The 20,736-nt window shown below is 41.2% G+C and overlaps 7 protein-coding genes across 7 annotated transcripts; 4 read left to right on the top strand and 3 right to left on the bottom strand.

Annotated features, from left to right (window-relative positions):
* The first annotated feature begins 59 nt into the window (after positions 1 to 59).
* LOC105275781 (inner centromere protein A) lies at positions 60 to 3,871 on the top strand. The gene is made up of 7 exons (XM_011332883.3): positions 60 to 732; positions 857 to 1,945; positions 2,087 to 2,269; positions 2,349 to 2,533; positions 2,617 to 3,004; positions 3,074 to 3,197; positions 3,338 to 3,871. Exons 1-7 carry the CDS (start codon positions 286 to 288, stop codon positions 3,529 to 3,531), a joined length of 2,610 nt encoding a protein of 869 aa, XP_011331185.1. The 5' UTR covers positions 60 to 285; the 3' UTR covers positions 3,532 to 3,871.
* A 289-nt stretch (positions 3,872 to 4,160) lies between these two features.
* LOC105275787 (WD repeat-containing protein on Y chromosome) lies at positions 4,161 to 6,225 on the bottom strand. The gene is made up of 5 exons (XM_026973617.1): positions 6,003 to 6,225; positions 4,797 to 5,037; positions 4,593 to 4,720; positions 4,316 to 4,509; positions 4,161 to 4,249 (listed from the first exon to the last, which is right to left on the bottom strand). Exons 1-4 carry the CDS (start codon positions 6,067 to 6,069, stop codon positions 4,475 to 4,477), a joined length of 471 nt encoding a protein of 156 aa, XP_026829418.1. The 5' UTR covers positions 6,070 to 6,225; the 3' UTR covers positions 4,161 to 4,249; positions 4,316 to 4,474.
* Positions 6,226 to 7,287: 1,062 nt separating this feature from the next.
* Positions 7,288 to 9,729, top strand: LOC105275785 (tetratricopeptide repeat protein 8). Its single transcript, XM_011332887.3, has 8 exons — positions 7,288 to 7,470; positions 7,527 to 7,719; positions 7,797 to 7,929; positions 7,987 to 8,131; positions 8,228 to 8,652; positions 8,820 to 8,991; positions 9,198 to 9,404; positions 9,493 to 9,729. Exons 1-8 carry the CDS (start codon positions 7,372 to 7,374, stop codon positions 9,607 to 9,609), a joined length of 1,491 nt encoding a protein of 496 aa, XP_011331189.1. The 5' UTR covers positions 7,288 to 7,371; the 3' UTR covers positions 9,610 to 9,729.
* On the bottom strand, positions 9,635 to 12,015 carry LOC105275784 (protein YIPF6). The gene is made up of 7 exons (XM_011332886.3): positions 11,644 to 12,015; positions 11,370 to 11,495; positions 11,191 to 11,269; positions 11,076 to 11,118; positions 10,640 to 10,771; positions 10,401 to 10,558; positions 9,635 to 10,282 (listed from the first exon to the last, which is right to left on the bottom strand). The coding sequence occupies exons 1-7, from the start codon at positions 11,674 to 11,676 to the stop codon at positions 10,167 to 10,169; spliced, it is 687 nt and encodes a 228-aa protein (XP_011331188.1). The 5' UTR covers positions 11,677 to 12,015; the 3' UTR covers positions 9,635 to 10,166.
* Positions 12,016 to 12,060: 45 nt separating this feature from the next.
* Positions 12,061 to 13,262, top strand: LOC105275783 (coiled-coil domain-containing protein 134). The gene is made up of 3 exons (XM_011332885.3): positions 12,061 to 12,278; positions 12,447 to 12,650; positions 12,782 to 13,262. The coding sequence occupies exons 1-3, from the start codon at positions 12,092 to 12,094 to the stop codon at positions 13,123 to 13,125; spliced, it is 735 nt and encodes a 244-aa protein (XP_011331187.3). The 5' UTR covers positions 12,061 to 12,091; the 3' UTR covers positions 13,126 to 13,262.
* A 147-nt stretch (positions 13,263 to 13,409) lies between these two features.
* LOC105275782 lies at positions 13,410 to 18,936 on the top strand. The gene is made up of 9 exons (XM_011332884.3): positions 13,410 to 13,795; positions 16,338 to 16,453; positions 16,559 to 16,670; positions 16,832 to 16,959; positions 17,045 to 17,250; positions 17,320 to 17,615; positions 17,967 to 18,213; positions 18,283 to 18,474; positions 18,554 to 18,936. The coding sequence occupies exons 1-9, from the start codon at positions 13,744 to 13,746 to the stop codon at positions 18,654 to 18,656; spliced, it is 1,452 nt and encodes a 483-aa protein (XP_011331186.1). The 5' UTR covers positions 13,410 to 13,743; the 3' UTR covers positions 18,657 to 18,936.
* LOC105275793 lies at positions 18,502 to 20,730 on the bottom strand. Its single transcript, XM_011332898.3, has 4 exons — positions 20,395 to 20,730; positions 19,850 to 19,993; positions 19,564 to 19,655; positions 18,502 to 18,642 (listed from the first exon to the last, which is right to left on the bottom strand). Exons 1-3 carry the CDS (start codon positions 20,582 to 20,584, stop codon positions 19,606 to 19,608), a joined length of 384 nt encoding a protein of 127 aa, XP_011331200.1. The 5' UTR covers positions 20,585 to 20,730; the 3' UTR covers positions 18,502 to 18,642; positions 19,564 to 19,605.
* Between the last annotated feature and the right edge of the window lie 6 nt (positions 20,731 to 20,736).

The raw sequence follows: 20,736 nt of genomic DNA, 5'->3' as shown, positions 1-20,736 counted from the left end.
GTATTATATGTATAGGCGCGTACAGATGTCGCCAACAGTCTCGATTCAAATCAAACAGAAAAGTCGTTACTTCCGTGCTTTGGTGAAACCGATTCTCAATGAGCCCGCCAAGAAGCGGTCCGCGGTCCGCGCTCGGTGTATGATTCGTTTGGTTCTTCATCGAGTATTAATATTATTTCGAGCGTATTATGTCGTCCAAGTAAAAATACGTGTTACGTCTAGGTAAACATTCAATAGACATCGTGTTTCTCGTGAAATCAGAAACGTTCTTTAACCGGCCTCACCATGGACACTAAATCGGAGGATAAAATCCGAGACATAATTGTGAACGATTTACTCAGCATTCACAATCGTCGCGTTGAATCGTCCAAGCGACTCAATGAGAATCTCGAGGATAGTTTGGATTACTTGCGAGCTCTATCTGCCCAATTGTCACAACCTACATCTGGCTTGATTGTGACCAAGACACCAAAATTGCTACGAAAGAGAGTAATTCAGCGTATCGAAACTATACCAGAAAACGAAGTATTTCAACAAGAACGTACATCGGTAGACTCTCAGCGTTCAACCGATCATGTGGAGGAGCAAGAGACGAGCGAGTTATCAAACAAATCGAAAAGAGTAGCGTCTAAGAGAGCAGCAGATATTATCAAGAAACAGTGCTCCCTTATCCTTGGTGCTAAGCAGAAGAAGCTATCCAGTGACGATAATGACAGTACCTCTACAAAGAGAGTAAGTACATTATTGATCTTTATTACGTGACGTGACGTGACGTGACGTGACGTGTGTCACAAATTATAGAGGATTATTTATTTTGCATATATTATATGATTTTGTGGCTATTTTGTGGTATTAGGAAAAAAGAAAAGGCCAGATTAAAAGAAAAAAGTCGGAAACGAGCAGTTCTGATGAAGATGATGTTAAAAGCGATGCTAAATGTAGTAAACTGGATGCAGATCTGCCGGAAACGAAATCACTTGCGAGGAAAACAGCAAAGAAAAAATCTGGACAAATTACTCGATCCATTGAGCAAATGACTGTGAAAAGTAAAAGATCTACTAACGTAGAGGATACTTTTAAGTCGCCGAAATTATTACGTTCTAGTAGGCCTACTAGTAGATCGAGCTCTAAAACTCCTCGGACTGCAGAAGCCGACAAAGAGAAAAATGATACGATCGTTGCTTCTAACACGGATGACGTCGAGGAGCTGTCGATGTACGAGGATGCGATTGGGAAGCCTACTCCACTTATGAATTCTACGTTAAAGTACAGTTCTGTTTCTGCATCGGAAAAGATGTTAAATGTTGTGGTAATGTTGGAGCAATTACCACAAAACAGAAAATTAAATGAAACGGTGGTAATTCAGAAAGCGTCGAGTGCGAGAAATAGTAGAAATCCAAAAAAGAGAAGTAATAAAGCACTGCGGGACAGTACACAGACCTATAAGGAAATTAATGAGCAATATAGTGATAACTGTAACGGATTAATCACAGATGACGAATCACCTGCCGAAAAGAAATTAAAGAAACAGCCTGAGAAGAGACAAGATAATAAAATCCGCGAAATAAAACGCGCGAAATCATCATCTAGTGACGATGAAATTCCTAATACACCAGTGAGGGAACGCTTGAGAGATGCAATTGTACAAGAAAGCAAGATGACGTACAAATCAAACGCATTATTTAGTCCTTATGCAAAAGAGTCGGTGAAAAAGAGGGTCGAGGCATTTGAGCAAGCAGTGATGCACAGTCCAAAACCAGTCGATGTGGATGTACCCATGAGGATAACTAGAACAAAAACTCGTGCAATGACCGCTGCAGAATCCGAAGTAGACACGAAAAACGTGGACAAGAATGTTACGCTAATATTAGCTCGTAAGTCACTTGCAAAAGCCAAGAAGATCTCGTTAGCGAAACAGAAGAAAGAAAATGTTGAATTTAAAGAGGTAAGTCGACGAGCATCTGTGATTAGTTATATACGATAGCACATTTATTAAACATTTTTATTTTTCACTTTTTTAATTTATATATAAAATGTAATAATGTATAATAACGTAATAAATAATAAAAAGGCTATTTTCTTTCAGAACAAGGAACCAATGCCAGAACGTATCAACAAATTACTTTTGAACGATAAATTAAATAACGATAAAGCAACGAAGCAAACGCAACAGCAAAAGACAACGACGCCTTTAAGCAAAATGAAAATAATGCAGCCATTGTCGGTGAATCGTCTTCATACCCCTTTGAACGCTCAAAATCTTGTAAACGTGAGATTTTTATTTCTATACTTTTTGACACGGTGTTATAATATTTTACATAAAATTTCTGCACATGTGCTAATTTTAGAATGCGAAGGCTTTAACTGCGTCACGCGCGAATATCATTACTAGCGTAGATTCGTTTGTCCCACCTCCAAAAAGCATCAATAAAACGAATTCGGTGGACAAGTTGGAGGAAAAGAAACGACAAGAGGAGGATGCAAGGAAGAAGAGAGAAGAAGCATTGAGATTACAGACGGAGGAAAAGAGAAGGTAGATGACGAATTTCGCATTGCGAGAAACGAGTAGAAGTGAGTGAGTTGCATTAATTGGATTTATTTGTCTGTTTCATTCAGAAAACGACAGGAGAAGGAACTGAAGAATAAATTAGCGAGAGAAGCTAAGGAGAAACAGGAAGTGGAGAAACGGCAAAAGGCCGAGAGAGAAAGGGAGGAAAAAGCAAAATTAGCTCTGCTGATGCAGGAGAAGGTACGGGAGGAGATGGAAAAGAAACGACTGGCTCTGTTGCAACGAGCACAGGAGAAGGAGGAACGTCGGAAATTGGAGGAGCAACAGAGATTGCGGAAACTGCAAGAACAAGAAGAAGCGGAACGTTTGCTCGCCGAACAAAAGCGTCGAGAGCAAGAAGCTGAAAAACGTAAGGAAGCGGAAGCGAGAGCTCAACAGCAAGCGGCTGCTGAAGCGTTGAGACAGAAAAATCAGATGCTTGCGGCTCAAGCTAAAGTGAGTTAACTTTTAAGATGGCTAACTTTCTTCGCGATAACGTCACTATCAATCTCTGATGTTTTGCAGTACAAGCAACAAATCAATAATAAGCATCAGGGCGCGACAAATTACATATTAGATAGTGAACCCGATGATGACGAGTCGGATGATGAAAATAGACCGAAACATGAGGTACCATACTGGGCGCAACGTACGTATTGTTATGTATACATATGCCTTATTTGCGATATTTTACATGATCGTCGATTATCGAAAGGCGTAGGCCAAGAAAATACGCTATATAAATTTATACTCGGATTGATTTTCAATGATTTTTCTTTCAATTCACAGCACACGTTCGCAAGGTACAACTTGCGTTGCAACGATACATTCCTGAAGAAATAGTTTACAAGTTCTTCGACTGTCGTAAGTGCACGCCAGATTTAACCGAGATGTTCCACGGGATCGATAGAACCCGGTTGAAGCGTACGTCCAGTGCGATCTGGAAAACACCACCACGTATCTCCATGATGGAAATTGAGTAGAATTTTTGTAAATTTAACGTCGCACTTGCGCGCTCAGAGGAAACTACTTCATTTCTACGCATTGACGCATGTTGTTTGCTATAATGGTTAATATTTCAATAAACTACTTGAATTGTACGTGTGCCACGAAGAGTATGAGAATACGTAAGTGTAATAATAATGTATGTAGCATTCTTATACTTTGATTTATGCTTATTCTTCTTTAGTTATTTATAATAGTAATCATTATTCGCATATAATTATTGTATTAGGTATTGGGTGTATTGGGTGAGGAAAGATATTAAAACGTGTAATATGTACTACCTGTAATGGTCCATTTTAGTAAAGTGACTGAAAAATATTCTTATATGAATACGAGCGTTGCTGTCCCAGGAATTTTTAATCAGGGCATGCTGCTAATATGTAAAATATATATATATATATATATCATTTTACAAATATATTTTGCGTTTTGTAAATTCCAGTTACGAAGATTTTGCAGACATCTCTTTAGCTGTCTATCTCTTTCCATTGAGAAAACGCATGGGTTTCTTTGCTCTCCTCGAATACACTTTTTTACTGAAATTGTGAAAACACTTTATGTGCTTTGTATGACAGCTTTTTCAATCGGTTAAAATGAAAATTCATACGCAAGTTCCATTTTCTCTCCAAGCAGAAGTGTTTTTTGTGCTTTTGTAGGTTGTAGAGAGAAGGTTGATAAATGTGTATAAATTGGAGTCTGAAAATAATTTCAAAATATGCTAATAGTACGCAACAGAATAAATATCGTATAGCATACACTCACATGTGATAAGGTATTATCCAATCTCGAATATCCTTGATAAATTTTGCTAGGCAATTGCGATGCATAATAATTCTCGAGCACAGAATTATTAAACCATACAGCACGCGTCGTTCTCCTTGAAACATTTCTTTCGGAATATCTATCTGCTCTTGTTCAATTTCAATTTGTACTCGTTTCATGCCACCATGAAGCACCTTTATCATAAAATGATTCGAGTATTATACATACATATATATATATATATATATATATATGTATATAAATTTGTGTATTTTACCTATATCATCGAAATATTTTTCTACCGGTATCGTAGGCAAGATTGGCACCCAATCTCGAAATGTGCCCAACGTCGATAAGTAACGACCTCCGAAACTCCACAAACGTACAGTGTGATCTGCACTACCGCTGCAATTCAAGTTCAAAGTTTTTAGTGTCACGATGCAGCGTTTAATCTTTATTGTGTGGTTTACACACCGAGTACCCGAGTATTATTTGCGCGCTAGAAATAACCTGGAGACAACTGATTCCCTGCATATGACCGCGTACGGATGACGGCAAGAGCGGCAGCGGTTGATTCCGTACCGCTCTTTTTGCTCCACCATCTGTTTTATCTTTCCACAAGAATGGGAATTTCAGCGTTAGCAATGGCACGCATACCTTTGGCGGATTCGGTAGCATGTAATTTGAAAGAAGCCAGACTTTTATGTATCCTATGCTGTGGCCTGCAAAGAGAGACATGTCAGTAGTAGGGAAGAATCCTCGAGTTCAAATTAAGGACGGTTACCGAGAAATTAATTTTCAGAATCAGTAGCTAATGAAGTGGCGCGGTCGCCTGTTCTGTGAATTCCTGCCGCGGGATGGCACCAAGCCCGAGTCGAGCGCGAGCAACAGCGTACCGACGTTCGGTCTTGCCTCTCGCGTGGTTAAAAAAATCATCCCACGTACGGCAACCACGCGAATAACGTTCAACGCTGACTCTTGATGGACGCACGGAGTAAACTTTCTGTCTCACGAAACATCAGTTTTGCTTCTTTGAAAAATCCCATACTATAATTAAGTTTAGAATTAAGCAATTACTTGTTCCGCGGAACGATAGACCTGTCGATCTTATTTGATGTTCCAAACGCTTGCTCAACAATTTTCTCCCTCTTACCGACATCGATCACTTGGTACTTTTTTAAAGGCTGACCCGTTTCAATCCTCCAAAAAACCAACTCTCCGTTATACGTTGCAGTAGCTAGCAACTGAGCAAGTTTCGCGGACGAGCACAAGATGTGATCGGTGTGGCTGGTTGTCCAATTCTTTTTACAAATACCCGACTCGAGAGGCGCGAATTCGGTAACGTGTTTGTTCCAGCCGCAGCACAGAATTCGATTCTCGTACCATACAACATTCGTAATTTCGCTACGGATAGTAAATGAATATAATTTTTTAACGTTTTGAGAGCCAGTATTTCCATCGTCTCGCATACCACTGACGGTCAGCCGACGCGATTTCGCGTGTACAAACGCCGGTTACCAAATACCGTTCCGAATTGTCGAAACGCGCCGCCGTGATCTCGATGTCGACGTGTTGCCCGTATCGCGTAATCGCATGAGCGTGCGACGCCAAACGTGTAAACGCCGTCCGGACCAAGGATCCCAAACGATGATGCACGAATGCAGTCCAGTAGAAATAATCTACGTACCGACAGGGTGTTTCGTTAAGGATGATGACTTGCGGCGAGTACGAGAAAGAAGCGACGATAATACCATTCTAAAGAGGCGATTGTAGAGAATACGGCTGACGCCTTTGGTGTGGGCGTAACCATCCGGATGAGGTCCCCTCGTTGATTACATGCTCGCAAACGAGAACAGCGAGCATCGTACTGGCAATGATCGTGGTACGAGTGAACGTCAGCTCACTTGGTGGTATATGTCTATTTAGAAATTTACGACATTTTCTTTCTTACTTGTTATCCTAGCTTTATGCACGCGCTGTGATAGTAGCAACGTAGAAGGCAAGAGAAACGTTTTATCCCGTACCCGGATGCACTTCTGGGACGGAACGTCCCACGCTTTTATGTATCGCATTCTCTCTGCCGTCGCGTCGAAAACGCAGAGAGAGCAATTGAGACGAGTGCTCGCAGGCTTCCGTAATAAAAATGATTTTCCACACGAGATATTTGGCATGTACTTGACACGTAATAATAATTAATCGTTTTCGCATCGTAACGAAGAACGGTAGTGTCACATGTGGTATGCTGCTTGAAAGGTCCTCTCTCCGCGGGATTAAAGGTCATGACAGATCCACTCGTGTCACCCAGAACGATCCTTCCTTCATGCTCGTACTGAAGTAATAGTACAGATCGAATTTGTTTGCGGCAGTATCGTAAAATCTCGGGTCGCATTCGGTCGAACCGGTGCACGCTATTTGGACATCCGGCAGCACGATCGTATCGGTTGTAGCAGTGGATCGGACCTTTAAACACGCTGCGAAGAAATACGTACCTTTCCTTCTTGCAACCGAGAGAATATAATGAATGAAAAGAATGTGATTGTCCGCATAGAGGATAATAATTACGGTCAGATAACAGCCTCGGCGAAAACTCGCGCTTCTGTCCTAAGGATTAATTAAGGGTGAAAATTAAGTATCCTCGTAGGTGGAAGGTGTTGTTTCTCCAAAGAGTAATCTATCGCAAGAGTCCCGACTTTTCTTATTAAAAACCAGTTTTCCAACATGTTGCGGAGAATGCTATGGAATGATATTTCATATTAAATACGTGAGCTTTTGCACTAACCTCGGATGATTTTTACCAATAAATTCCATCGCGACTACAATTTTCTACTAAATGGATCTACTAAATGGACCTATCAATATTTTGATATCAACTGATTATTGATTACGAACAAATACCAATCGCTTATGTATTACGCACGCGTATCGATCATTGTATGAAGTAGGTAACATGGAAGAGAGAGGGAATAATCGATAACTCTGTATACTCTGTGTAACGAGTATAGAGATAGACGGCATAGACGTAAGAACGTTTTATCGCGAGGTATTCTCCGTCGAACATGGAATTGTTTACAGCTTTGAGCTTGTTCGGTCGACAGAAATACGAAGCGTGTGCAGCAATATGCACGGATTTATTGAGAAAAAATCCGTTAGATCAGGTAATACAATTCCTCGTTATTTCCTTGAAAAATAATTGTCACTCTTGTATCACTAGGCTGTATGGACGTTAAAGATGCGTGCGTTAACGTTGCAAGTCTACGTGGATGACATTGAAGGCGAAGAGGAAGGAATCGCGGAGACTTTGTTAGATAATTATGCGATATCGACGATGCCCAGGCCGGGAACTTCCCTGAAAAATCCCGGCACGAGTTACACCGGTCAAGGAGTGCGGCCTAAATCCCAATCCGGTTCGTTACAGTTGCCAAAAGAAAGCTTAAATTTTCGTCGAACGTTCGAAAGAAAATCGGACATTGATGTTTTAAAGGTAGACCCGTTACCGGAGTAGTGCGACCCGCCACTCAGGCGGCGATGTCTCGATCGATGGAACAAGCGTTGCGAACGCCAAGAACAGCGATGACTGCAAGACCAATTACGGCAAGCTCGGGACGCAGTGTTAGGTAATGTCATCTATCGCGTTAACGTTCGAAAATTAAACGGGATGCTCACTTTTCAAGGCTCGGCACAGCGTCGATGTTAACGGAGCCCGGTGGGCCTTTCATACAATTATCACGATTAAATGTAACGAAATACGCTAATCAACGAAGCATAGCGAAACCGTTGTTCGAATACATATACTATCATGAACACGATGCGAGATACGTGAGTTTTTTATATTATATATATATATATATATATATAATTCGTCGCGCGTTCAGACGTACTGAATTCAAAACTGCAAGCTACGATATGTCGCAGGCGCTGGATTTGGCGGTGCAAGCGACGCAAGTTTGTCAATACAAAGATTGGTGGTGGAAGGTTCAATTGGGCAAGTGTTATTATACTCTGGGACTAGTGAGAGACGCGGAGCAGCAATTCAAATCGGCATTGAGGGATCACAAGAACATCGAAACGGTTTTACGATTGATCAGAGTATACGTGAGGCTCGATCAACCGTTGGCTGCGCTAGACACCTGTAAAAACGGTCTCGAGTATTTCGCGAACGATGTTACGATCCTCACGGAAATGGGCCGCATATTCGAGGGCTTGAATAACACGGTGATGTCGATGAAATATTACAAGATGATTGCGCAGGAGGACGCTTCGCATACCGAAGCGATCGCCAGTATAGGCATGCATCACTTTTACAATGATCAGCCAGAGCTAGCGTTGCGTTATTACAGGTAAACGTGTACGTTTTTTGAACTGATTTGACAGTACGGATCTAATCCGAAAGTACAATGAATGACAAATATTTCTCTTTTCCTTTTTTCTTCGAGAATTTTGAACTAAAAACACTTGTACGTTGCGCACTTTGCTTGCAAGACCGATGATAATGCGCATCTTTCAGGCGTCTCTTGCAGATGGGCGTACACAATGCTGAATTATTCAACAACCTCGGGCTTTGTTGCTTCTATGCTCAACAATACGATCACACGATCTCGTGCTTCGAAAGAGCATTAAATCTCGCAACCGATGAGAACATAGCCGATGTGTGGTACAATATTTCCCATGTCGCTATCGTACGTAACTCGTTTCGCCATGTATCTTCGATTCACCGGAAAGTTGGTGCTGATTTTCTTAGGAAAAATTAAACTCTTAAAACGTTAAAAACATCAGCGATTACTCCGATAACGCAAAACTTATAAAAACGTATTAAAAAATTGCTAATTGGCACAAACTTTCAATCCAAGGTCAATCCAAGAAATTATATAAACTGCAATTGTAGACTTTGGGTGATCTGGTAATGGCTGAAGAATGCTTGAGGCTAGCTATTACAAGCGACAATAGACACGGTTTGGCTTACAACAATCTTGGTGTGATAGAAATGCGCAATGGCAACGTTACCGCAGCGAGAACTTATTTCCATGCAGCGGCAAACATTGCTAATTACGTGTATGAGGCACACTTTAATAGCGCGCACTTAGCCTACGAGGTAATTACACTGATTATATGTTATACGTTATACGTTAATTATATATTTAGAATAATATTACAAGTTATATGCTTATACGTGTGTACAGGCTGGAGATCTTCAGACAAGTTACATTGCGGTACAAAGATCGTTGAACGCGTATCCCGGGCATTACGACAGTAAAACTCTCTTGCACAAGTTGCAAAGATATTTCTCATACATGTAAGACGAGTGAAAAGAATTTTTCTCAGTTTACGCTTTCCTTTAATTCCTTATCCTTTTATTAATGTACAACATATTGTTTAAACGTAATTTTATATACATAATATACATGTACAAAACGATACAAATTATGTTTCACGTCTCTGTCACACGGTCGAAATGTCTTAAATTTACAACGTTAGGATTAAAATCGTGTGTGCGAAATTTCTTAAAAAGTAATATTCATTAAAGTACGAAAAAACAATATCCAAGTGCACGAATTCGGAACGAATGATACAAGCAAGATGGTCATTCGTGTCACTTTGTATCGGTTATTTTTTCCTTTTTGAAATTTCTATAAATATATATCTACGATACGATTATAATTGACATATCGAGTTTGATAATAAATACTTGGCTACTATGCATGTACGTGTATTACTCAGAAAAACGCAATATTGGAATATACGTCCACAGATGCGGGAGTTGGAAATACTTTTGTTCCTTTGTCTTCCGGAATTGGTAAAGAAACCTAAAGCCATGTACTGTAGTCTTGGGACAGATGAATTATTATGTTTCATTTTATGTCGTGTGTGATATAACTAGCCAAGATATGACAAAGTAGAATAGAAAAATTGGATATACCGCTAACGCCTTTCGTCCCGAAGGTTGGCTATCGCCAAGAAATGCCACTGATGCTAAAATATTAATATTAAAATCAAATAAAAATGTAGCAGTCTGTAGTTATTATAGTAAACCTGATTTATTGACCTGATTTAGTGAATCGTAGAAAAATGTAATAATATGTGTACTCACCGAACGTTGCCCATAAGAATCCGATCAAAGTGATGGCGAATCTGAGGGAAAATAGAAGAGTGGTTTGCTGCGCTATCAATATGATTCTGCATAAAATTAATGCAATGGCAGTCGGTAGTAGGCAATATCCTAGGACGCAAACACTTTGGAAGAAAGATCTGCAAATTTCAATCTTTTAACGTCAATGTCTGCGAGATGACAATTAGTAAGCCAACAGTCGGAATTCGTGTACTACTTACATATTTCCACCCAATAATTTGGAATTTAATGTGACAACCATAGATCCAATCCAGACGATAACGAATACTTCTGCAAATTCAGGCCCTCCATCGTTTGAATTATCTGCTGTGTCGGTGGAACCTTGTAATATCCTTTAATAATAAGTACAATAATAATAATGGTAGCAAACGATAGTAAATTGATAAATTTCTAATATTGGACAGTAACAAAAAAGTCTGTAACATTGATTATTTTTAATGAAAAAATCAGATAAATTCTGGGAATCATATGAAACTACCACAAAGATGGTGGTAGAACAAGACGATGCATACGTAGTTGATCAAGTATGTATGTATGTACGTATAATTTTGTGTTGGAACTTCTAATTAAACTAATGCTGCAAACTTTTGTTGAATCCAATACGTGAAATGATATCTGTGCGTGGATATATCTTACATTGCCATGAATGTACATAACACTAATGGTCCCCATAGATCCCCTGGAGAAAAAAAACATGTGACAACTTTTACTTTTTAATAATAACAATATATATTTAGGTATATAAACTTACATTCTTTCAGTAGACTTTTCTTTTCTTTAGGGTACAAAACGTGCAAAAATTTTTTGCCCACTGCTCGAACATCCCTCAACTGTAGAAAAAGAGTGACAAGAATTATACGTAAGATAATACATCATCGTATGAAATAAATGTTCTAGTCGTCGAACAAGAGCAACAACGTGTATACTTACAATTGTGTCCTTGATGGGTTCATCTAGCGTATTAAACTCTGGCTCTCCTAGCGTTGATTTCTGTTTCGTACCTACTGTCATCTCACCCTCGACATGTTCCACAGCGTACGTAACGTCATCGTACATCTGTCGAACGAAACAGAAATATCACACACATTTCTACTTGTACAATTGAGAAAGATTTTTAAGACATATTTATCGGAAGAGGAAAATAATACAAAACGGACGTCAGAGTACGATGACGTTCAACGAATCGCAAATGATAAGTACTTACATCGAGTTTTGTCTCGCCGTCTATCGTCGCCATTTTTATTGTCAATACGGACTCGATTGTTGGAAAGAACTAGGAGATGTAGCGCCGACAATCCCGAGGACGGTGCACAGGCATATCAAGGAGAGCTCGTTACACCCAGCTTCACGCACAAACGCACGTTTTCCGATCGTTTTACGCGTGCATCCTGATATTATCGAGAGCGGTGTCATCAGAGCGTCGCGCGACTGATTGCGATTTCCGATCAGCGTATCCACGTGTCGGAATCAACCGCTAATGAGCAATGACACTTAACAATTTCGAACGCTGCGACGAGATTCGTCGAACAAGAAGGAACCTCAACGTCGACAGACGGCGCGAGCGTCGCCAGTGAGCGAAGCAGTTTGCAGCGTGGCGGAGTTACGTTCGAATTACGTCGTAATCGTGTGAGCCGCACGATCGAGTTCTCTCGATGATATTATCGTCGGGTACCTGGCAGTCACTCGGACAGTTTCCGCGCGATGTCTCGCTCGTGGACGCGCCACGCGTTCCCCTTCGCGTCGCCGTCGTTGCGATCGTGCTGATGTTGACGATCACCGCGCGTGCGCAGCAGGAAACTGACGAGTCGAAATCGAGATCGAAGCTCGACGAGGAGCTGTGTATCCATCAAACTCTTATTTCTTTTTTGCCTCTTTATAGTTAAAAGGTTTTATATTCCTCTTTCTTTTTCTCGAAACGCAACGTATGCAACATGTAAAGAAATGCTTTTAAGAATAATGCTACTGATTTATTTCGTACTCGCGTATACCTTAACTCTCTTCATACAGTTGAGAAATTATTTGCGCAACGACGAAAAGATCACATGGAAGCCGTGCGAACTCTCCTAAAGATGGACAACTATCGTTTGTATCAAACGATCTCGGTGCTGACTGAGAAGATGGTGGATGTCATCGAATCGAGTAGGAGCGTCGTCGAGAAAGGTGGTTTCTCGTCGAACAGTTCTTTTCCGGAAGATACCAATGTGAGAGACGGTAAAAATCATTAATGACTTTCCGAAATGATTCAACATATCCGTTTGAGACTAGCACGTATCGATCTTATATATGTACGTGTCGAGTCAGACTGTCTGTTATATCTTGAATAAATTGCACATTTGTCGCAGCGTTATCCAGTATTCTCGAGAACACCGCATTCTTTGGGGACGTTATCCTGCACCTACCCAACGTCACTCACAGGATACTGAGGGCGCGGCAGAAATGGAACTCGACGATACACTGGTCCTTGAGTTTCGTTAATCAGACGCGTCACCTGCTGGACAAATCGACCATCGCGATGATTCGTCTGGTTGAACAGGAACTGAATATCACGGAACGAGATCCGAGCTATTTTAATCCGTACGCAAGTAGTGGTTCCACTTGCAAGGACGAGGATACTGCGAAAAGGAAGAGATCAGTGAAGCGAGCAAAACGCAGAAAGGGACCGCAGATGACAAAAATCGAGTTGTGAGGTCGCGAGATTCCTCCGACCGGTTCCTAGATCGTCTCGTCCAGAGGCGGACTCCGTAATATAATGTTGTGCGTATATCCAACTGTGAAAAAGCTTTTCTCATAATTACAAATAAAGATTAAAATATCGTTGCAAGGTAGAAATATCACGCGGAAATTCAATATTCTCCGGCACAAAGTTCTGTGGTCAACTGAAAAATCGTTCGTGTAATTCACGTAGCGTTCTGGCCTCGCGATCTCGTAGCGGAAGATCGCCATCCGTCCCTGTTTGCGAGCGAGACCGACGAAGAGGCTCGAGGGCAACTTTGCCCGCGACGTGTCGATTCCGATATGAAAGACAGCTTTTCTCGTTAGTTTACTCGGGCGGCGGGCTGCCGCCGGTAGAAAGTGGTCAGCCAATGAGCTGAGAACTGTTCCTCGCCGGCCAGTTCCTCCCAAGAAGTGCCGCGCCGACGTACACTCCCCGGCAGTGTCGTGGCAGCGGATCAACACGGTGGATCGGTCGGTCGGCTGATGACACATCGCCGTGATCGCACGAGCTATCGAGGCACGCGAACGGAACCCGGAACGGACGCGCGACTGGTGGTCGTCCAGAATACCGAGACGCGTGCGCGGAACGATGAGGCTCCAGGAAGTGGCGATCCTTTGCGCCGTCTTCACCGTCGTCGCAGGTAGGCGCGCCCCTCGCTCGTTTCCTCCACGTCGATCACCTTTCTCTCTGTCAACGTATCTGCCTGTGCGTGGGACAGTCGGAAAATGGAAAAGGATGTCGCTTAAATTCTCGTTCGACTGACCAATTTCGGAATGCCAATTATTCGAGGGTACGTTAACTCTTGTTCCCCGGAAATGGCGAGATCTCTCCAAATTCCAACGACTCGAAGGGCTCTTGATAGACGGCAAGTTCCTTTTACCGTTCGCGTGCAATGCTCGACGTGGCATTCGCGTTTCTACCCATCGTTCGTACCGACTCGAATCGCTTTCTAAAACTTGCGAAATTTCGGATGATGGTCGTCTTCTTTGACGATGAGTTTGGCTTCTGCTGTCGTGTTGTCGTCTTTGGGGGGAGGGGATTACGCTTGACCAGTTCTAGCGGGTCTTCGCTCGTGTTAATTTGGTTTTTTTCGTTTGGCTCGATGCTATCCTCCGGTAAAATAATTTTATAATATAATTCGAACAATTCGGTGCACGCGCGAGTTTCTCTCTGTCAATTGAAGAGTTAGAAGCGGTTTACTCGTGAAATTTCTCAATTGGTAAATCAATAAAGATATCTCTTGACCAGAAGAATAGAAAAACCGAGTCTTTCAGAAAGAAGGGACAAGAAAGAACGATTGACGTCCTGACAAATTCGGTACGTCGGTTCATTCGGTTTCACTCGCGTTTACGTAAGATTTGTCTTACGTGCATATGGTGTACGTACACGAGCAGGAGCGTGGCAGCGCGCAACGTCATTGCCAACGCGCAATGGTGCGCACCTTCACTTTTCACTTTACCGCTGAATGCATCTCTTTGACACCCGCGAGCGCGGGCACCTCTCTCGATGAAAAAAGCTCACTCGCAAAATTACACTTTTTTTTATATAATCCGTCAGAAATTGGATGTGGCAAACTGAAAAAAAAAAAAAGAAATCGAAAATAATATCGATATCATATTTAAATATTTAAATATTTATATATTCTGTAAATATTTAGCTGTGTAGATTAGAAGTTAATAACTCTGCGTGATGAATCTTCATTCGTCTAGTCCAACCAAGATCGGACAATTTTGCAGCATTGCGAGAATTATAAAACTACTGTGCGGTCGAATTACGCGCTTCGAGTGTCCCCGAATGTACCAACGATGGGCGCGGTGAACGGAAACCTGCATAAATCGTACGCGTGTATGATAATTCCCGTCTCGTTTCATAGAATCGCGTGAATTTGAAAGGCAGTTTGTATTTCGAGAGTTGCCAAAATGGGAGAGGCTGGCAAAATTCCGTTAATATGATTACACCGATGATGATAAAGTAACTCGTCTGCGACTTGCGTCAAGAATTGTCACTTTTTTTCGCTATACGGTATCGTGAAAGAAAGACGGTGTAAAAACGTGCCATGCGCGTGTAACGATTATAAGGTCACTGAGAAGAGTCGTCGCGCGAGTGCTACTTTCTCTCGCGGGCACTTGCACACCATACCATACCATTTTTAATACTTTCGGATCTACGCATCGATCGCGTCTCGTGCGGTTTCTCTTATTGCCTTCGCTTGTCCATCCAGAGGCTCTGATTTTACAAAATCTTTTTCTGCAGTTCAAGCCACTTGCGCGTCTGCATCGTTCATAATGTGATGATGGTATCTTGAAACAGCTGACGAAAAGTGCGTGCGATAGCGATTTCGATATTTTACATCGTCTCAACTGTTTTACGTGGCATGCTCGATTTTGTGACGGCAAGGACAAGTATTCCACGAGCACCGTTCGCCAAAAACAAATCGGGTTTCTGAAAAAGCGTTTGAAATTGTTCGATCGGACCGCTCGCGCTGTACGTCTGCGAGATCAAAAGCAAATTTGTTACAAGTTTCGCGAAAACTTGTGCAATTCTTGCGCGTGCTCAGTGCGAGCACAGTTACAGCGAACGCGCGGCTGGAATGGTTCAAAAGCAAAAGCTCTTTCGGAAGATTTTATTTCGTAGTTTTCATAGTTCGTGCGTTGCCAATTATTGACCCGATACCGTGATGAAACTTGCGCAAAGTATTTTGAGATACGCTAATAGCCGGACTTGCGTCGCCGAAAAGAACATAAACTCACGAGCGTAACAACGATAGCGTAGCCGGCCCCATCCGGAATCCCCAGACGTGTTTCAAGCGAGCGATCCCCAACTCAACGGCTTCGAACACTTTTCTCCATCACCGGCGCGATCGTGATCTTTGAGGAGACAAAAAAATCGGAACTTTCGTAATCGTGCAAGGTCGAGCCACGTCACGAGACAGAATCGGTTAGATATTGCTTGGGTTACTTTCACAGGAGGGTGGAAAAGAATCTTTTCCCGCGGAATATCCATAAAGTCATCTATAAAAATTATCGAAACGTCCGCGTCGTCTTGTTAATATTCAATTGTATCGCCCTTTCACCAATAAACGAGAGAGAGTTGTTAATACATCTACGTATTATAAGAATTATCATCCACTGTTCTATTTCTTTTTGTTCACTTTCAATTGCTCTTTTTTCTTTCCGTTCCAGTGCATTGCCAAAAGAACAAAAAGGACGAGGACAAAAAGGATGAAGAGTTTCGATGTCCGGAGGGACAGGGTAACGGCAACTTTGCCGATCCAGCAACCTGCAGGAGATTTTATCAAGTAATTAAGTTGCTCTGATTTCTTACGTTATCGATTCTTTGTCATCGCTGCGATTATCTGCATTGTAATTACATGTTTTATTATCGTTTGATCGTTTTCCGCGAGTGCGTCGATGGATACCCCTACTTGAACCGATGTCCGTCGGGCTTGCACTTTGACGACATCAGCAAGTTCTGCACGTTCAAAAACGAGGCGCGCTGCGGACCCATTGAGACCAGTAAGGGCAAATGTTTTTTGTTTCCGTTATAAATTTGCTCAACTACACGAAGCTAGATCGCTTTTTCGGCGTAATATCTCCCATCCATGCTCGGCGAATAAATAGATTTCGAATAGAATCGCGTGAATTCTCGTGTTAGACAAGTGTTTTCTAATTTCCAGCACCAGCGCCAATCACCGAGCCGCCGACAGATTTGGCCGAGCGCTGCGACGCGTCCAACTGCCAGCTTCCGTATTGCTTCTGTTCCAGAGACGGTACTGTCATTCCTGGCAATCTTCAACCAGAGGAGGTAAAATTAATGTATCTTGCTTTGTTAAAAGTACGTTTGTCGTCTATCCATGGATACGGCAGCTCTTCTTCTCGAATCATTTCAGACACCGCAAATGATAATAATGACATTTGACGGCGCGATAAATCATAACAATTTCGACCACTATCAGAAGATATTCACTCAAGATCGCTTGAATCCGAACAATTGCCCGCTGAGAGGCACGTTCTTCATCTCCCACGAGTACTGCAACTACAATATGGTCCAGAGTCTAGCGCACGACGGTCATGAGATTGCGACGGAGACGATCTCGTGAGTAGCATCAATACTTGCATCTGTTGCATCGATGTCGCTGACGAAATAAACTTTGAAATTTTCTAGCCTTCAAAAGGGTCTAGAAGACAAAGGCTACGAAGAGTGGGTTGGTGAGATGATCGGTATGCGAGAGATATTGAAACACTTTAGCAATATCTCGACCGGCGAAGTGGTCGGTATGCGGGCACCTTACTTGAAACCTGGTCGTAATACCCAGTACAAAGTACTCGAGGACTTTGGATACATATACGACAGTAGTATAGGCATCTCGCCACTCAAGGTACCGATCTGGCCGTACACGCTTGATTACAAAATTCCGCACGAGTGCAAGGCAGGCACTTGCCCCACCAAATCGTTCCAAGGTAACGATCAACCTAATGAAGATTTGTTGTTGATTCTATTCGATATTTCGATAGATTCCCGATAGATCGTAACGTACAAAATTACTTGAGACATTTTTTTAATTAATTACATTTCTCATGAATGTAAATAAGTGTATGTATGAATTAAAAATTCTATCATCGTCGATAATTATATTGGATATTCCGAGACATTAATGGCACTAACAATAAGAATTTTTTTTTTTCAACACTCAACTTTATTATTATTATTATTATTGTTTTATGATTCAACACATACATTTGGTTTTCTCTGCTTTTCTGGTAATGTCGATAACCAATGCACGAGCGGTGCTTTTATCCGTCTCTTTTTAGGCATTTGGGAACTACCCTTGAACGCACACTATGTCGAGAGCTACGAAGGTGGACATTGTCCTTACTTGGATCAGTGCGTTCTTCACAATCACGATCCCGAAGAGGTGTTTGACTGGTTGCAAGAAGATTTCAACAGATATTACGAGCAGAACAGAGCACCGTACATGATGCCTTTTCACACTAATTGGTTCCAAATCAAAGAGTTGGAACGCGGTCTATCAAAATTCCTCGATTGGGCAGTAACGCTGTAAATAAAAATAGATGAAGATACTTGTCAAGTATTTCACAGTTTCTAAAGAAATATCGCTTTCTGCAGACCTGACGTTTACTTTCTAACCGCCACGCAGGCGTTGACATGGGTGACCGATCCTAAACCTACCAAAGCTCTGCACAATTTCGAAGGATGGTCGTGTAAGAAGAAGGACGATCTGCCAGGGCCACCATGCAACAATCCACATAAATGTGCTTTAGATTTTAAGCCTGCTGAAGCAAATTTCACAACAACAAGGTAAATTGGCTGAATTATTTCAATTAATCGAAACGGCACTTTATAAACTTGTTAAATTATAATAATTAATTATGAACAGGTATCTAGAGACATGTAGAGAATGCCCAAATAAATATCCATGGTTAGGAGACTCGAAGGGTACTGGCCTCTACAACGACAATTATAATCCTGAAAAAAAATAGAAGTAACCTCTTGAATGAGATAGATTTTAATTTAGCGCAAGCGGTTGACGTTTCGTTCATTGTTATTACAATGGGTGCTGTGTCTATGCATGATAAAGTTTTGTCGATCGTTACAGCCTTATCTTATTTTGAAAATCAAATTGTGTTTCAAATGTACAAATTGATGCGCACAAAACTTGACAAATCTCTATTACGTTAAATTATGCCTAATTTCAAAGAGGGAATAAAATATTTCGCGCGATGCTCCATATCAAATCCATAAATATCAGTCTTTTATTTTTTAAATAGCCTAAAATAAATCTATTGCCTTCTATCTATTTCCTCATATTTTCCCTACATCTGAGAAATCGTCTGTTGTCGTATTTTCATTAATTGTAACTGTTCGGTGTACTTCAATCGTTGCCGACGAATTGCACTTTCGGCTACTCGATCCACCTTGGTGCAACACGGCGAGAAGCGAAGGAAGACCGGAAAGATGAATAAGTGAGAGAGCGGATGATGTGAAATGAACTTTAAATGTATGATTAACGAAAGCTTTGTTGGAACACGTTGAAAGCGCGTTTGAACAGCAAAGAAACTTCGTAAGAGATACACTGTGGCCTTAAGTCCGATCGACTCGACTCGCGATGCTCGAATGACAATGATCAGCTGATTCGGATTCGGTAGCGGGGAAAGACGAACGCGTGTTTGTCTTCGATTCGCGTCATAACAACTTCTTATTTTGAGGCTTAGAATCGATGAAAGGAACATGTACATGCAGAAATTAAGATGATAAAGAAAATCGCAGTTATAATTATTGATAAAAGTCTGAACAGTAACAATATATTCTACATACATATATATATATATATATATATATATATATATATATATATTTTTTTTTTAAGTATACATTACAATTACATACTCATTGCATTGCAATCGTTTCTAATAAATTACAGTTGAGCATTTAACGTAATGGAATCCATGGCTGAAGTATTTCTTTGTATTTCACACGTTCTGAAAAAAGAGAAAACAATTGTGATTATGTAACAGTTTAAGACAATTGGACTAAATCGAATATCGAATTAAATGTTCTTTTTACGATTTCACGAATTAAAAGGTGATGTTTTATTAAATTTAAAAATAGTACTTAAATTGAGTAAAATAAAAAGTAGTAAAAGTTTTATCAAAAGTAGAGAAGTATTTGTCACCTGGTTCAGGAAAGAGTTCTGGATGCCGTATAATATAATCTCTCAATCTAGTATCACGCTCGGCTTTATGATTGTCAACAACCTTATTTACAAGCTGCGCTATTCCATATCCTATTACTACTGCTGCAGCATATTTGTGCAACCCTAAACATAAATATTCAATCAATTTAATACCATGTCTTAGTATTTGTCAAATGCATCTGCATGTCAAGTTCGATTCTGACATTACAGAATTTTGTTATTAATCAGAAATTGCTAACAATTTTTCAACCGATCTCTCTCGGAAGGAAGAAAGGAACGATTTATTTCTATGCAAAGGATTTAAAAAGCAAGCGGTAACCAAAACACCGGCTGCGTGGATGCTTTCTTTTTATTGTTGGTCGAAAAAAGGAAAGACAGAAAGTGTTTCTGTAGCACTTGAAACGTCAACTGGGTCGCAGCGACTACGTTACATAACCGCACTACGACATACGAGATTAAAAATATGAAGGAAAATATTACATTCTGTTGGTCAACGCACAGTTTTAATAATAAAATACATTTACCAGCATTAAGTGGTAAATTTAACATATGATTGCTGGCAGCTACAGCCGCACTACCCAAGCCTATGCAACCCATCTCAGCTGCGTAATTCTTCAGAGGACCAGCATAGTATGTGGGATCTGGCTTGAGAAGCTCCAAGGCCCATTGAACTTCAGGATGTTCACTTATCTCACGTTCATGATGCTTACTCATTTTTACAATACGAACCTTTCACCCACGTGAAATGACAAAATCGTAATGACGACTTTACACTAAACTAAATTAGACAAAACCGGAGTACGAGCACTTGCTCACGAAGCTCGACTCGCGCTTACGTGCGACCGCGACGTCGACGTGCGCCGGTG

Source organism: Ooceraea biroi, chromosome 11 (genome assembly GCF_003672135.1).
Source record: "Ooceraea biroi isolate clonal line C1 chromosome 11, Obir_v5.4, whole genome shotgun sequence".
Lineage (NCBI taxonomy): Eukaryota > Metazoa > Arthropoda > Insecta > Hymenoptera > Formicidae > Ooceraea > Ooceraea biroi.
The sequence above is the reverse complement of the archived record's forward strand: the minus strand, read 5'-3'. Positions and strand labels throughout refer to the sequence as shown.